Source organism: Gouania willdenowi, chromosome 6, assembly GCF_900634775.1.
Source record: "Gouania willdenowi chromosome 6, fGouWil2.1, whole genome shotgun sequence".
Lineage (NCBI taxonomy): Eukaryota > Metazoa > Chordata > Actinopteri > Blenniiformes > Gobiesocidae > Gouania > Gouania willdenowi.
In genome coordinates this window covers 31,105,461-31,123,475 of record NC_041049.1, presented here as the reverse complement: position 1 = coordinate 31,123,475, position 18,015 = coordinate 31,105,461, and the positions used below count along the sequence as shown (strand labels likewise).

General features: G+C 40.3%; 2 protein-coding genes across 2 annotated transcripts in view; one reads left to right on the top strand and one right to left on the bottom strand.

The window, feature by feature from the left end:
• Positions 1–527: 527 nt before the first annotated feature.
• tmem168b (transmembrane protein 168b) lies at positions 528–12,661 on the top strand. The gene is made up of 5 exons (XM_028451733.1): positions 528–1,588; positions 2,554–3,247; positions 6,377–6,519; positions 8,081–8,355; positions 11,654–12,661. Exons 1-5 carry the CDS (start codon positions 1,152–1,154, stop codon positions 12,199–12,201), a joined length of 2,097 nt encoding a protein of 698 aa, XP_028307534.1. The 5' UTR covers positions 528–1,151; the 3' UTR covers positions 12,202–12,661.
• Positions 12,662–14,014: 1,353 nt separating this feature from the next.
• The window catches only part of ptdss2 (phosphatidylserine synthase 2), a 29,419-nt gene continuing 25,418 nt past the window's right edge, over positions 14,015–18,015 (bottom strand). Inside the window, exon 13 of the mRNA XM_028451738.1 lies at positions 14,015–16,617. Within this exon, the coding sequence (XP_028307539.1) occupies positions 16,464–16,617 (154 nt within the window). The 3' untranslated portion in view covers positions 14,015–16,463. The remainder of the gene's footprint in view (positions 16,618–18,015) is intronic.

Below are 18,015 nucleotides of genomic sequence, written 5' to 3'. Positions count from 1 at the left end.
AAGAAAAGTTATTTCAGCCTCTTGCATTTCATATCTTGTTATTTTCTGTCATTAACCACATTTAAAAAACTCGGTTAAAACATAACTGAGGAAAATGTGGGAAATTACAGGTAAAAAGAAAACATAGGCAAAGATTTAAAGGTAAACATTAAAATTCAAACATTATTATGACCAAGTTAATACACACAAGAGAAAGACCTATGAGTTATTGACGAGTTTCTTCTTGTAAATGATAGTTTTTGTGACTTGCCAAAGAATCTCTATTATTACATTGGTGTAAACTAGACTTCCAATTGCACCAACATGTGACTGCAAACCCCGAATAAACCCTACAAGAAGACGAACTGGATTTCCTTTCTATTAAAAACGTTAAAATCCCATTAATCGCTGACATTTTATAGACCCTTTAATGGCCCACGTCACGAGTGACGTAGCTGGAAGCAAAGAGGAAATGCCGCTGGCTGAAGACCGGAGGCTAGTAATGTTACAGCTCAGAATGTCGCCTTATTGTGTGTTTGGTTGCTAGAATAAGATGAATAAATTTAGTGGACGTAAATTCAAGTTTTATAAGATTCCAGCGGACAATAGTGCATCCAGACTAAGCCCCGCCCAACAAAACACCTCACAATGTTTACAAACAATCATAGAGTCAAGACGTATTGGTATGTTTTGTCGCTCGTCAGCTGCCGTACTTCATGTAGCATCATGGCGGCGGACAGAAGTTTTGACGTTACAAACTTTTAAGACTAAAATGCGTCCTTTAGGCCTGACATTTGGTTTTAAAGCATTCAGTGTGCCGCATTTGAAAAGTTTAACAGAGCGCTGATATGTGAGAATAGAGTAAGGCTTTTAAATATGTAAAAATAGTTGGTAGCCGAGAGAAAAAGTTAGCCTGAAAGCAAACTTTAAAATGTCACGATAAGGAAAGTAAAAGTAACCAGTGGGTGTTCAAGCTCTTCGTTTTTGGATTATGGTTGTTTTTTGGTTTGTTTTTGTTAGAATGTCCACCATTACGAGAGTTTATAGCCGAAGCAACAAGTTAGCTTAAAAGCTAATCGCTGTTTGAAATGTCACGGTGAGTAAAACTAACGCTACCAGCAGGAGTTCAAACGGGCTTCCTTTGGGTTTGGATCGTTGGTTTTCACACCGCGATGTGCCGGTTTCTCCGCTACTGTGTCAGCCACTGGCTGCACGCAGCGATGACGCGCCTGGAGGAGGCCAACGAGGACGTGAGCGTGTGGAGGTCGGTTCGGTTCCTGGGTTATCTGTCCGGGCTGAACCTGATCCTGGCCCTAGGTACGGGTCTTTACACCCGCTGGGTCAGAACCGCAGACCCCGCCCTCCTCGTGGTCTCCGTGCTCGCCCTGGTTGTGCTGGTTGCAGCCAGCCTGCTGCACCAGGCTTTCGAAAGGCTGAGCCGGAACCTGGTCCACCTGTGGTTCGGCTTCCTGCTGGGGCTGCTGTGCTTCGTCAACACGTCCGACCTGCAGAGGAACGTCACGGAGCAGGTGGCCAATCAGCTGCTCCTGTCCAACGTGGTCCTCAGGACCCTGTGGTCGCTCCTGGAGAGGGTTCTAGGGTGCACCAGGTAACGCACACCTGTTATTATTATTACTATTATTATTTTAACCAAAAGCTTGAAATCGCTTTCTGAATTTTGTCAAATCAAAGTAAAATCTCAGAGCTCTCTCTCTCTCTCTCTCTCTCTCTGGAGCTCATCTGAAGTGTCAGTGTTGATTGGCTGTCACTTGCTGTGTAGCCAATCACTGGGGCTGTAGGCGGGACATTGTGGTGACGTCAGGCAAAATAAATAAAATAAAATAATTCTATCTGCTATCGTTGGACAAATTATTTTTATAAAAAATATTATTTTAAAAATGCTGAATTTTGGCCAATATTATTGGTCTAGCCTTAATATATACATATAAACAAAAACATACATGAATGATACCTACCTACATAACATCAACACATGTCCAGCTACCCACTAGATTCTAGTCCGTTCTACTGATCTATTTACACTTTCTTATAACAAAATGTAAATGTTCTAAATGATTACCTCACTAACTGAAATACACATTCTTTGCAGTTGTCCGCACTGCCATCTTTCTAAAGTTGCTCTTTCTGTATTTTGCTTTATACACAATTTGAGCAGTTTTTATTTAAATTTAATCAAATCCATCCACTTAAGTTCTTTAGACTTAAAAAAAGAAAAAATGCAGGTTAGTATGAAATAGACTAGAAATTAGATATCCTGTATGATTTATTATCTGCATCACTCTTTTTTGCAATGCGCATAACTTTTGCTTTTCTGTTTCCTCATACTTCAACACAGTGAGATTGAAACGGTACAATTAAGGCATGTAAATATTTCTAAATATATTTAGCCTCATACACTAGTCTTCCAACCTTTACATTATCCATTTCTATTAGAAACACTCAATCTGTTTCACACTTTCCAAACAGCATAATTCTAGTCTATAAAGTAAAAGATCAAATGCAAGTAAGTTTCCAGAAGCATAGATCTGCTCAGTTCCTTCTCTTCACTGACAGGTACCGACCTGCCTTCCTAACCTCTGCAGAGAGGCTGGAGCTGGCAGGGTTTGCCGCGTCCAGCTTGGTTCTACTGGTCCAGAAGTCCCTGAGTGTGACGGTGCTGGTGGTGGCTTTGGGCACTGTTATGGTGGCACTTCGAATGAAGGCTATCCTGGCTCTGTCAAACCTGGTGTGCTTTGCTGTGGTCACAGCCATCATGTTCTTCAGATCTCTGGACATCAGCACCAACCCTTTCGCCCTGGCTTGTTTCTTCAGCCAGCTGATCTGTGACCCGCTCCTGGACGTGTACTTCAGTGGGCTGTCCGTCACTGAGCGATGGAGGCCCTTCCTGCTGTGGAGTGGCCTCTGGCGCCGCATGTCCCTCCTTCCTCTCCTATTGGTTGAGGTGACCTTCATGGCTCTTGCTTTGAGGAAGCTGTCAGAGATGGACCATTGGTACCTGACCATCCCGGCCTTGGTGGTGTGTGTCATCTTCTGGGCTGTTTGCCACATGGTGTTTGTCATTACAGTGTGGGGCTTTCACACCAAGCTGAGCGACTGCCAGAGGATGTGCTTCTCACAGGGGTCAGAGGTCGGCAGCCTCGACAAGGTGATGGCGTCCAAAGGCATGAGGCACTTTTGCCTCATCTCTGAACGCCTGCTGCTCTTCACTCTGGTCTCTACAGTGATGGTAGCTTCTCTCTGTTGGCAGGTAGGCTCTTCTTTAAGTTCTTTTATCCTATATCTGATCATTCTGATCATTATCAAGAGGCCATTGACATAATTCCCATTCAGAGTCATAAATTAGAGATGCACTGAAATGAAAATTATTGGCCAAAACCAAAAATGAGAAAACAAATGCCTAAAACCTAAAAGAAATTATAACTAAGATTATTAGTACCATTTCATTTATGGGTATACATGTGTAATAACCTCACTAAAATTAAAACATTGCAATCATATAAATTAATATTATGGCATAATAAAATTTGAAAATATTGATTTAGCACTGACATTCCAACAATGCAAAATATAAAATAAATTAATATGTTTAGAGAGTCACTAAACCCCAAAATCACTTTTTCTGCTGAATTACAAATGTATTTGAGTATGAAGGAGTGTTACTGATTGATCCTGGTCCAATTCACAACATTTTAGTCAAAGTATTTTATTTTAGCATATTTTAGTTGTAAAATGTCAGTGACTGCCCTCTATGGGTTGAAACCAGGCTTTTACTATTGTCTCAGAACAAGATCATGTGATGCTTTGGGACCATTTTGCTTCACAAACGAGTCCTGTTAGCCCCGCCCTTTTTATAAAAAAACTAGCACCTGTGGACTCTACAATCTGTGGTGAGTAGGTTGGATTGAGAGAAGAATGAATAGATATGTACTGTATATTGAGTAATGAGTAGCAAGTTAGAATAACATAGATTGTTCATTGGAGATTTTATAGTATAGATTGGGCGTGTCTTAATTGCTCCAGTAATCCCGCCCATAATCAAGGCTTATTTTGAATTTCCCTCCTAGTGGCAGGTCAGGAGAAATCAGGGGTTTAGTTACTCTTTAACTTGTACCCACTCGTACATTAAATGATATTGTACAGGCCTATAACTGACTGGGCTGCTGAAAGATGTTCTCATTAAAACACAAAGTCTCTTGAGCTTCAGCACTGAACAGTCTCAGCGCTTTGCTCTGCCTCCAAAGCGCCCTTCTTCTCATGGCATGGATCCTTTCCTTTCTTGTGCGCACTGTTTTATTCTCACATTCCGTAATGATTTTTCTAATGTAGATCAAGTACAGTCATGATGAGGAGTATAGGATTCGACTAGATCTTAGTGAAACGTGTGCTGACAGACTCTAAAGCCTAATTTATAATTCTAACAGGTATTTGGGATTATTTAAAGACACACAGCGCCACGCCAGGTCTATGTATGTTTCTGCGTCGACATGACACAGAAACATAAATCACACGAGTGAACATTTCACTGTTTTCACTGCGTGTGTAACAGGTCTCAGGTTGGAGACCCATAAACAAAATGAAGTTCCTGTGTAAACAGGAGAAAAGATGAGGAAGACAACAGTGCTTCTGTTCAGTGCAGCTTCGCTCAGCATAATTTTATTTTGGTCAATATTCAAAATAAATGCATTTTTATGACTTTCTTTTCTCTGTATAACAGCATAAAACAGCATTTTCAGTCATACAAATCACCATTACCATGCTTCTAAGTGCAAACAGTGTAAAACTGCATAGATGAACTTTCGTTCAGCCATTACACAGTAATTTACCTTTAGTTCAAATATATCTCAAGTAAATCATTAAAAATAAACATAATTTTCTGTGTTCCCTTGTTGAACTTGAATCACATTATAAAGAGAAACTCGCACATTGCTAATGATAAACAAAAGCTAAAGACTGACAACTACGAGCTTTTTATATACTTATGTCATTCAACATGTTTAGCGACGACTGTAACATAATGATCAACAATCTTTAACTACCTTTCAATTACGTTTTAGCTTGTCTTTAGTGTTAAACCACATTCTTAGACATGTTGACTTGTTTTCAAGCTTCACAAACCGGTGTAAACAGGAGAACAGATGAGGAAGATGACAGAGCTTCTGTTTAGTGCAGCTTTGCTCAGCGTACTGAGGTTGTGTCAGAATAGTCCCTCCTATCTCCTTTCCTATCCACTGTTCCTTCACCCTGGGAAGGGTTTAAGTGGTGGCCATGATAAGGAGCGTCCAAGTTCTCTTTAAGCTCAGGAAAAGAGGCTCAATGCTTCCTTTTTTACCTCCTTTAGCCTAGGAAACACTGATGCATCCTTTACCAAAGGAGACAAGATAATGCTGACCCACAGTTCCTTGCGGCGACAACATTTAAATGAAAACCCACACCCGAGCGCTCACAGAAACGCACAATAAGTAACTGAGATCATGTAAGTTTGTAGTTTTTTCATCACGGCCGACGTCACTAACCTTTGCGGCCGTCAGATTATTACGTCACCTATTTGAAGTGTGTCTGTCAAAACAAACGTGATGCCTTTTCCATACTCCTCTCCTAATACCTTTCCTTAACCCTGTGACGTCATCCATGGAGTTATGGAAAAGTGGATAGGAAAGGAGATAGGAGGCACTATTCGGACACAGCCTGAGTCTGAATAGCAAAGAGAGTCCATAAAAGAAGCACGGTGCCACACTGCCTCCTACTGGTAAAACTGAAATATGCAGTTTGTTTTAAATAGAAGCTTTGTGTCCTTCAACAGTCATTAACCAACCAAAATGGCTCATATTACAGAAAGTTACACAGCTATTAATATACATTAGGCAAATATCAACATAAAATGTCACGACACCTTTTGTGTGCGTCACACGTGTTCCATCTGAACCCCTGCTTAGCAGACCCTTTAGTGCTCAGATATACTACAGTATATATACTGAAATACATCCACACCACTGACACGTTGGCCCATATCCAGAAAATCATGTGCTGGTTGCAGCTTTTGCTGCGTCATCACCACATCTTGTTTCAGCCGAAAATGGCCCCAAAATGCATTATTAATGTTCGGTGGCAAATTTTTGGTGCATCACTACTTTCATGTCATTTTTGTGTTTTTTGTTTTGTGTGTTTTTCTGTAATTTTGTATATTTCTTGGAGTTATTTTGTGTATTTTTGCCATCTGTGATTTGTTTTTTTTTTTGTGCAATTACTTTGGGGGCCACACATATTTAGACTGTGGTACCTGGGCCACCTGTTGCCCATATCTGTCATAGAGCTTTTACATATAGTGATGACAGATGCAGACAAAGCATAAATTCCCAGTTCTTTTCTTCTTCCACAGGCATCCAGCAGTATTTTTTTAAGCACCTTTCTGCTCATTCTGCCTCTGGAGTCTCTTTTTCATGGACTCTTCCATGAGCTGGGCAGCAGCCTGGGAGGAACATGTGTGGGTTACGCCACCGTCATCCCCACCAACTACTGCAGGTAGGACTGAATTAAACCACGTGGGACGTGGATGCTGCACTGCTTTTTCCTGTTTGAGTAGATTATAAAACAAAGAACTTGAATGGAGGACCAACTAGCCAAAATTAGAAATAAATAAATGCCTACAGACATATGTTATGAATAAATAAATAATAAAAACAACACTCAGTACCTAAATTAGGGCCCTATAATTTGCACGTTAACTGAATCGCAGACACAATCACGGAATCGACCAATGAAATCCACTGTTGAACGCGGAAGTTGACAGAATGTGGATGAAACGCCGTCACCTTGAGGCAAAGGACATTTTTTTTTTATGGAGAAATTTTTCCGGGGACCACTCATTGGCTGCACCGTCCCAAGTGCTGGAGTGAAGCTCACATTTACATCTGCCATGTTTTTGGCAAGTGCTCGGTCTGCATCACATATTAAAAAGCGGCGCCATGACTCTTCCGTGTGTGCAATATGTTAACCATTCCTGTCTGGTCTTCAGACCGTGGTCGAGGCTATCCGGGTTGTTCGTGCTAGCCGCTACATTGAGGTGGTAGTGAAGGCTGCAGAGCTCCGGTGATAAGGCCAACTCTTTCTTGCACAATTTTCACACACAAGTAAGGCTTTATTTTTCCATGCAGTGTTTTTAAAGGCCTAACACAAACAAACCTGATCAGCTCAGTAGTCTCCTGTCTTGTACTGTAGTCTGTGCATCAGTATTATGGGTATACCGTTAACTCTTGAAATAATAAGGTTCCACACACACCATCACAAAAAAAGTGATTAACAGCATTAATTTTTTTTTTGGACGTACATTTTTTCTGTAATTAATTATTTGCGATTAACGTGTTAAAGTCACAGCCATAGTTATATTCAGGTCCTGCATGGAAATTCTTAATCTCTTCTAATCCCTCACAGTCACAAGGCTGTGTTTAGGTCCTGAAACATGGTATCGTTTGATTTTCTGTGAGTCTGTATCAGGCAATACCAAAGGAATTCGGTCAGTACCTAAAAAAAACTACATGAATTCATATGATCGGATCAGTGATCAGTTTTTTTAAACTCAGCCCCAAAATTCAGATTGTGTAAAGCCTATTTTGTTTCCTCACAGGAGTTAAAAACTAATATTTTCTGAAAAAATTGATTGATTAATATTAAAAAACAAAAACAGAATTTAAAAAAAATTAATGTATAAGACAGAATTTGGAAAAGAATAAACTTGATTTTATAAGGCCCTACTAAATATACAGTACATGCCATAAGTAAAGAAATAAATCACTTAATACCTAAATATGACATAAATGTTATTTATTTATTTTCCTCATTACTTGACATCATGAATGGAGTCCCTGTTTAAAGAGGATATATGCACTTTTATTCCAGCTGTTTGTGCTTGTTTATGTTCATACACACCAGCTTTATTGCAGCAACACAATAAACAGTATCTATAAACATTGTAGCTTGTTTTCTCTCTATGCACTGACCTGATTTATTATAAAGTTCTGTTCTGTTAACATTCTTAGACAAACCATGAGTCGGTGCAGATCTGTGTTTTTTCCTCTTCCCACAGTCCGGACGGTCAGCCGATGCTACTCCCTCCAGATCAGGTCCTGGAGCTGAACCGGCGCTCCACCAGCATATTGAACAACATCCAGCAGTTCTTTGCCCACCACCTGATAGAGAGCTACGGCTGCGACTACTCCACCAGCGGTGTGACACTAGACGCTCTGCAGGCCAAGATCAAACCCTTCCTAGATCTGCGCACAGCGGACGGACCTCGCCATGACACCTACGTCATCTTCTACAGTGGACACACGCACCGCTCAGGGGAGTGGGCTCTGGCAGGTGAGGGTATATCATTTTTACCTTCAATAGATCCAATACCCAATCATTTTATTAAAATCTAGGCACACAGTTGTTTAGTGGTTAGCAAATCCGCCTCACAGCACGAAGATCCTGGGTTCAAGCCCTGGGGTGTACATGTTCTCCCCGTGCTGCGTGGGTTTCCTTTGGGTACTTCGCTTCCTCCCACAGTCGAAAAACATGACTGTTTGGATGATTAGAGTCTCAAGATTGTCCTAGATCAGAGGTCTCATTTTCGCGGCCCGCGGGACGATACTTTGTGGCCCGCAGGACAATGTGAAAATGTAATGTTAGTGTGGCCCGTGTGTTTTATACTGTATTGTAATGACGTGACTCGAGCCGTTATCAAAGGTTTATCAGCCTTTAATGGAAGTCGTTACAACCTGACTACTTTTGGCCGTAGTCGACGCCAAATTAAACAATTAAGACACAAACATAACTGTCTTATTCCGTCATTTCTCTCGCTGATCATCCGTGGGAACAGAATGTACTAATTCTCCGCTTACACCCGCCCTTCCCCAGCCTCCCAGCCAATCAACACGCAGAACACATGTAAACAAAGACAAACATTGGCAGAGAAAGCTGCACGTAACCACGATGCCTTCAAATGCCATGGGAAACCACCAAATATGTTAAACATTAAATGAACTACATGTCGAACATAACTCAGTAACATAGGACCCAGTCTGTTACAATATGAATGGCACTTTACAGCATTGTACGTTGACGATGTCACCGAGGGAAGCACACCTCCGATGGAACCACCCACCCAGCCATCTCGTGCCCGCCGTCCCGCTTCCGAGGCTGGGGGCTCATAGGCCTCGATTATAGTCAACAAAACATCAGTGTTGGCTGGAACGTACAGCTGATTCTATGAGGTTATTATAGAAAATAAAAACCAGTAAATAACGCCTCTGTGGCTGCATCCCATGGTTTATATCGGCTTATGTCCCACGGTCTAGTAAACGCGCCGGTGGCGATCGCCTGTTTTCCGCTCTCTATCTCAGTATTTTCTACCATCTGCAAATGTCATGATGTTCATGTCATCACGAAATACATGAACATAGAGCGCAAAAAAAAAGGTGATTGCTGCCGAGTGGTTCATTATCCGCCGTATTGTTGCCGGAAGAAAAAGCGGAAATGACGTTCTCCATGCGTCTGGTTGGCTAAACACGTGACTTTAACTTTATTGCTTGAAAATAAAATCTTTATTAGGGAAGCAACAGCAATTAGCCGACATCATGTCATGTTCAAAGCCTGCAGTGAAGAGAAAGGTTGGTGATGAGCACAGACAATTTCAGGCCAAGTGGGAGATAGAATATTTCTTTGTTGAGCACATGAGCAACCCAACGTGTCTTATTTGCACAGAAAAAAGTTGCGGTGTACAAAGAATACAACCTCAAATGTCATTACTCCACAAGACATGCTGAAGAATATGCAAAATGCCAGGGAGAAGAGAGAGCCAACCAGGTTGCCCATTTTAAAACATGTCTACTGAAGCAACAAAATTTATTTAAGAAAGCAACCAAAGAGAATAATGTAGCAGTTGAAGCGAGCTACGTGGTCAGTGAGATGATTGCGAAGGTGGGAAAGCCGTTCACAGAAGGCACGTTTGTCAAAAAGTGCATATTGTCCAGAAAAGAGAGGTCAGTTTAGCATAGTGTTGTGTTCAAGACCACACTATCCGAGACCAAGACTTGCCCGAGGCCAGAATGCACCGAGACCAAGACAAGACCAAGACTTTTGGGAGCCGAGACCGAGTCAAGGCCAAGACTGAGACAAGCCGAGACCAAGACCAAGACCATCAACATTTTTTTTTAAATTTAAAAAAATTTATAAATAAATGAAATTATGACAAGGTTCGACAGTTATATAACATTCTCTCTTTAGTTGTAGTTTCTTTTTAATACATTTGACAGACAAAAAAGGTGCCTGCAAAAAATGTACTAAATATTAAAACTACTACTGAGTCGTCACTTTGAGCTTTACTGCAGCGCTGACACTGACACCTACAGAGAGAGTCCCCACAGTCATGAAATTCCTAGACAAGTTATGGAATTTGAAAAAACTATTTTCCAGTCTTGAAAAGTCATGGAATAATTTAACTGTTTTGGAAAAGTTTTGAAAATATAGCCTATTTTATTTTAATGTTAAAAATCTCACCTTCGCTATTACTATGGGACGTTAAGCAAGTCCCTTAACCCTGACACCTGGTGTTGTACATCACTTTGGATAAAAGTGTCATCTAGCAATGGCTGATGCATCGTTAATTAAATATTATTGCAAAATGGGTTTTGAAGGCAATTGCGCCATGTACGATGCTATATGATAAGTAATGAACACAACTGGCATTACCTGTGCCACATTTTTGCATGTAACATCCAGGGGATGGCCTCTGAAGGTTAATGTAGAGAAATGTAAACAAAGGCTAAACTCTGATTGGTTCTTTTTGCTCGGTCGTGGTGCATTCTGGCAACCTGCCAAAGGCTGCAGGAGCAGCAGGAAGGACTCAATGAGCCTGTTTTATTCACACAAACTACTAGTTTGATATAAAGCTGTCCTTACATAGTGACAGCTTTAGCAAATATGACAAAAAGTTACTTTTATAAGAGTTGCAGACTGCACCTATAATATGTTTTGTTTTTTGTTTTTTTTTACAGAATAATTATTTGTTTTATGTCTGAATTAGTTTTGGATCAAGTTGTTCAGGTTCAAGAGGAGCACTGTAAATATTCTCAAATGTTTGTAGCCAAAATGTGTCATATGTTGTAATAATAATAATAATAATTCATCAATTTTGTATAGCGCTTTTGTATGTATTATTATCCAATGAAATCACTGAGCACCTGCCCCCCAAAATATCTGTGCACGCCACTGACCGTGAGCATTAGCTACCTTTGGCTTTAGCATTAGCTAGCATTAGCGGAGGTGGTGATTGGGGGGTGGAGGGGGGTTTATGGGTGGTTGGGGCTGTGATCATGAGGCTGGTGGCAGAGGGAAATGGTGTTAATTTTGACAATCATTTTTAACTCAAAATGAAACATTTGTAAAATGTCAGGGCTCTGTGTAACCCCACTATAAGATTTTTTAATTAGGATTTACTAAACATTCTCATTCACCCAATCCAGACGCTTTAATCTGCCAGTGTCACTACAAAAAGTCTTAACACAGGGCAGACATGGGCCACTTTTAATACAGTGATTAGGAACAGCTTTGATTTGATAAATACAGTCAAAGTATCCATAGTTAACTGGGAATGTGGTCTTTGTTGTGGTCACAGGGGGAGATTTTCTGGGTCTGGAGCAGATCTTGGACTGGTGGAGGGAGAAGAACGGAAGCTTCAGTTCTCGCCTCATATTGCTGTTGGACTGTGAGCACTGTATTCCCTGGGTGAGGGACGTAAGGAGCAGTGAGGGCGTGTTTGTTGCCGTGCAGGGAGCATCGTACGCCAAAGCCAGTGACGTGGAGCTGCAGGATCAGCCTCAACTGGGAGACTTCACCTCCCAGTGGGTCGACTACAACTGCAACCCCAACAGCAGCGTGAGGTGGGCGGAGCCGGGTCGGACCGTGTCCGCCTCCTACGGCATCTCCAAACACTGGAGCGACTACACGCTGCACCTGCCCACAGGAAGTGACGTCACCACCCACTGGAGTGTGTACTTTCCACGGGTGACGTACCCAGTGGTGCAGCTGGCCCAGTGGTGCAGTGGACTGAACACACTGTGGCTCTGCAGCACTGGGCTGCGCTGCCTCAGGAGAATCAAGCTCAACTGGTTCCCACCTGCCGTACTGGACACAGGACAGGGATTCAAACTGGTCCGATCGTAGTGAACATGTTTAGTTGAACCTGTGGCAGCTATCAATGGGTTAACTCTGACCAGTTTGTGAGATGAACCAGTTACTGCAGTAATGAAAGCAATAGATTTTCTAGTTTTGAATTATTTGTGAATATGTTAAAACTTTTTCAATCAATTTTTTCCAAATGTTTGCTTTAATCCCACTGTGCCGTTGACCTTAGAGCGTCCAGCTAATAAACCAAAGTGACGTCAGGCCATGTTGGGCTTCATGGTGGAGTGATGCACAACACTTTGTAGAAATGGGTTTTATGCTTTTTTAGGGGTTTGAGCTTTTGAATCCACTCCAGCTGCTTCAGGTGATCCATGTAGCGTTTTAACTGCACTGTGAATGAATGAGTGATGTGTTCTATAATAAAGCACAGGAATGATTGAAACACATACTAAATCTAGCTATGCAAACTGTATTTGGAAAGTTAAAGATTAAAATGCTATGCAATAAAATAATTTGATCTTTTGTGGCTTGTAACTGATTGTGTGTTTATATGTTTTACTGATGACTACGTATTGATTCTATTTAAATAATACTTAATGTTTGATTAGGTTTTTACTGAGGAAATGTGGTGTGGATGTATCTTTCTCACTTAGCCTTGGTTATTGGATCATACCAGCACCAATCATACGTCCTCAATGAGTTGTAAAAGCCATCAAATAATTTCAAATTAAGCCTTAATCAACATTAAATATTCTTATTTGTCAACATGTCATCAAACTTAGTCTATATATAGTCAAAATATGTACCTTTATTTTTCTTTTAATATTAATCCACTCATTTGATTCGGTTTGCGTTCACACTGCACTTTTGGAATCTCTCCTACCTGATGTGTCGGTTACAAAGCTGCTTATTTTTGATAACATCTGTTAAATAGTTTTTGGATTTTCAGCAGCAAAAAACAAAGTGAAGTGAGTCAGTGACATGTATTCACATGAGGCAAATTAATACTTTGTTGTGCAGAAAATTATCTTTTATGTTAAAATGATGAAAAGATGGTGTCAAAGTGTCCCAAAGTCTGTATAATTTATTTTATTTGGATGTTTGTTTTAAATTACTTAAGTTGTATTAAAATGTTGTACACAGTCTTGAGTTTGACTCCCCTTAGGGACCGTGTGGGTCTTTAAACATGTAAACTAAGTCATTGGCTTTGGAAAGTTGGGTATTTTCTGACAGCTGGTTGGACTGAAGTCAGACTAAAGACTAACCACAATACTGAGCTCCTACAGTAACAATGGAACATGTTCTTCTACAACAGTGGTTCCTAACCATTTTTGGGTCATGACCCCCATCTTCATATCTGACCCCGGAGACATTTTTCCCTCTAGAATCAGTTTTTGATCATGTTAGTTACATTGTTACAAATCCAGAGTAGCCACCTATAGTGCAGAAAGTGACAAGATGCACCAGCTTAGACATTTTAATACATTTAGATTTGAGAAAGTGAAAATACACAACACTTTTGTTTGAAATAGTGTGATAGAGAATAATTATCTAAAAAAAAAAAAAGATTTGTCTATTTCTTATTTTATCAATTACTAGACACTTCAGGTGACCCCGTTTTAATTCCAGTCGACCCCACATGGTGTCACGACCCCAAGGTTGAAAAACAATGATCTACAATGTTTGTAGATGAATAACATTGACTAAATGTTTGCTGAGCTGCAGCTACAGACCGTTAAATATATAATTAAGTCTTCCATTTTTGTTTCATGCATTTTTTATAGTTCAGGTGAACTGCTTCAGCAAATCAATCAAATATATAGATACAACCAAATATACGTAGACTCTGAACTCAGCTTTTCTCTCCATTTTATTGAAAACATAAAAATGTGTCGTATCATCTTCAGTTTCTATCATAAAAATATTCACATCTAAACAAAACAAGTTAAATGTTTTTTTTTTTTTATTTTCAGCCACTTTTCAAATACACTCCACAAAGCAGAGATTACAGCTCTAACGCCCTCTAGTGGCTGCTTTTACAACTAAAAACCATGATGAAAAGTTGCTCTGTTCTGATTCAATGGCTGCTTCCTGTTTTGGTCGCTCAGAGTTCATGTGTAGATCCAACGATGAAGCTGTTGGATGAAGCTTTTCCATCCAACCCAAGGCATTAGAGCACAAACACAGTCCAGGATGGCAGTAAGTGTCCAAAGGCCGAGGAATGGTAGACTTCAGCAGAATTAAACAGCAGCTGAGAAGGTCCTTATCTCTGCTGTAATACATTCAGAAGAACAAACGTATGAAGTCTTCAACATCAGCCGAGGAACGTCCACAGCTGGACTGAGAGATGAAGGATCTCTGTCACAAGGTTTTTGGTTTCACAAAGTGTTGAATAAGACTCCTTGTTTGATGACACCAAATTCTAATCATCCACTTGTAGGTGTTTACAGTCAAGTGATATTTTTATTTCAAAACGTCAAATAAATAACAAAAAACCTCATTATGAAACCATCTGATTTCCTTAATCGTTAATCATATCCATTATTCAGCCCTAAAAAAAAACATTACAGGAGCTTTTTTTTTTTAAATGAAAACCTCTATTGGGCAAGGATTGTATGCCCCTCCCCCTTACAGAACTGAAGAATTAAGATGTTCAGAAACAGGAAAACCACTGGATTAGCTCTGACCTCAGCATGAAAAGTACAAGCACAGCTAAACTATTTGGTTTGGTTTTAATATGTTTTGAAATATAAAGTCTATTTGAACCTTAATAAAAAGAAATGAGCTTCAGCAGCTGTAAGTGTTCTACAATAATAATACACCCAAACCTCCAGTTTCCTATATCTAACCATCACCTCACAGGAGCACGTTGGCCTTCTTTAAAATCTATCAATTTGCCCTAAAAACAGCAGATCCAGCTCGTTGCATTCTACCAACTCTAATGATTGTCTTGGTCCTGCTTCCGTTACAAATCTCAGTCATGATTAGGATTTAGTTCCTCTGAAGAACAGCAACAGTTAGAAGATACCCAGATTAAATCCATTCTCCCTCCACCATAAGCACAGCTACACACACACACACCAATAACCAAACATAACATGTGTTTGACAGAGAAATGAAGCCTGTAGAGGAAATTAAATGATGGACTTGTTTCTCATCACAAGTAAACAACCAATCATGGGCCTGGGAGCGAATCGCTCTAATGTGATTAGATAAGGAAGCAAAACCGAGCTATTCCATCACCACAGAGTCCCGGAGTTACACACACCAGAGCAGAATAACAACACGGAACCTTACCAACAAAAAAAGGAGAAACGATTTCTGCCAACTATCAGATCCAAAGTGTTCACTTTGGATCCAACAGACGTCAGTGTTGTGTCCAAATCTACACTGAAGCAGAAAAAGAGCCGCACCATCCTTTAATGACTCACTTTTACTTATAAAAAGCTAATAAAAACAAATCCCTTTCATCCATGGCGTCAAACACTGACAGTAGGACTGCCTACACGTTCTCAAGCTTAATGACATGATTTATGAACAGGCAGCTCATGGTCACTTCCTGCTTCGGCTCCACAAGTCAAAGAAAATCCTCACAATAATTCGAAAAAATGTTAACAAAACTAACAAATCATCCATTGTCATGTTTGAACCCTGCTGGTGATGATTGGAGGTTTATATATGCACTGTTTTTATGACCATAGATAGAAATCTGTCCCTGTGTAGATCAGAGACATGTAAGACTGCAGCTGTCTAGGAGTAGAGCAGGACTCTGTTTAAATGAAAGAAAACATCTAGATAACATCTGTGAAGCAGATCCAATCCTGTCTTTGGCTTGAAAAAATGATGCCAACAGTGTGTGTGAAGGTGAAGCAGAGGCAGCTTGTGTGGACACTCAGAGGTTTGGTTTCCTATGTTTTGTTGCTTAATCGTTGCCCTTCGCAAAACTTTTCTTCTACAAATCCTTCTTCAAGCTTTGACCCCACAAAGAACAGAGCAGAGGCTGAAATGGGACCAAAGGACTGACCATCAGTCACAAACACTGAGAACTAACATTTCTAAATGTTAGCTTTCAATAAGATGGCCTGTTGAACGTTGGTTTGGAGTCTTTGTCTGATCTTTCTCTCTCTTTTTTTTTTTTTTTTTTTTTTTTTTTTTAAATCACTCAACATTCAAAACGGTCACAACACAAAATAGTTTGTTAAAAAGCCAACAGGGTGAAATATAAGCCCTGAGACTGCTGAGCGTGTCGCAGCAGTCAGTCTGAGTGTGTGTCGTATGTTGTCCATGGACATGTCCTCCTCTCAGGACTTCCTGTAGCGCAGCGTCTCTGAGCTACCGTTTAGTTTGCTGCGGCCGGTGGGGGCGGCAGTGCTGCCATTCCCTGATGGGCGTTCCCAGTCCGACGGGACTTCCTGTTTGCGTCGCCGGGTTTCCTTGTAGCGCAGAGTGATGTCACTGTAAAGAGAAAGTAATGATTGTGTTACACTGTGACACAGGTCTGCTATTAGCCTAAATTAGCTGAGTCAGTGTTTCACAGTTTGCACATTCCACATCTATGTGTTTTAAACACTGTCTCAGGTGGACCCTAAAAAGCTCTCCCTTTATCCCCCCTTATAGATGGCCCTGTCTCCACATGACTGTTCATGTTCAATGTTCGTGTCTGTGTTTAACCACCTTCAGGTACAGTGGGGGTCCCCGGTCTCTGGCACCTTTATATTTGGGGGTCGAGGGCTGAAAAGTTGGAGAACCGCTGCTCTAAGGTCCAGTGTGCATGATTTCATCAGATTGAAACTAAATGAAATTAAGTTGCTCTCTTCTTTCTCTTGTAAGAAATGCAGATTTTTTTAGCCACACATTTGTTATGTTGTTAAAGTGTCAGCACTGCTGACTCAGCAGTCTAATCTCATCTTTCTGTCCAAAGCAAGAGCAACAAGGCATCGAAGCCATTGATTTATCACCTTCTGTTGTGTCCTTAGAGCAGACACTGCCCCAAAATTAACACAATATTGCTTCAAATTACCAAATTACAAAAAAAATACATAAAAACAACAACAAAAACAAACAGAACATTATCAAAAACATACAATAATGTCAGGCACATATACACAATGACAGAAACCATAGTTGTTTCCTAAATTATTGCTCAGATTGGTCATTATTCTAAATGTGAACTGAATGTCTGAACCAAGGGACACATGTAATAAAAAAAAAAACTGTCTCTGCAGATAGCAGTTGCTATGGTTTAATAATGCTGTGGTCCACAATGCAGCTGGTTTTTAAAGTGCTAAACTGGTTGAGAAATCAACTTAAAACATGTGAATCACAGTTATTGGCTACAGCCCGTAATTTATGTGAACAGCATTTTTCAGGTGATTTGGACTTTTGTTGACAATAACAGATTATTTTCTTCAAAGAAGGATGAGATGTATGTCATGTGATGTTTTTAGTAGACCACAGAGGAGACAAAGGCATAACCGAGAAGGAGAGTCGTTCTATTTGCTGATGATGTTGTCCTATTGCCATCAGAAGACAATGACAGCCTTGAATGTTTTCCATATGAAATGTGCCTTGAGACTTTGAAGTAAGAATTAATGGAAGCAGTTCCTTCACAAAGCGCATAAAAGAGGATCATTAACACTACATCTTAGTTAGGCCATATTTCAAACCAAACAATTTGAGCAGGGCTTAGCATTTTCTACCAGTATAAAGCCACATTTAAACCAGTGCTAATGTTTGTAATGAAAAAAACAGTAATAATTCAGATATAAACAGAGCAGGATTTAAATGAGCTTTCAGAAAGAAGAACCTTTAAACGTTTTGATAAAAGAGCAGACAGATTGAATCATTTCCTTC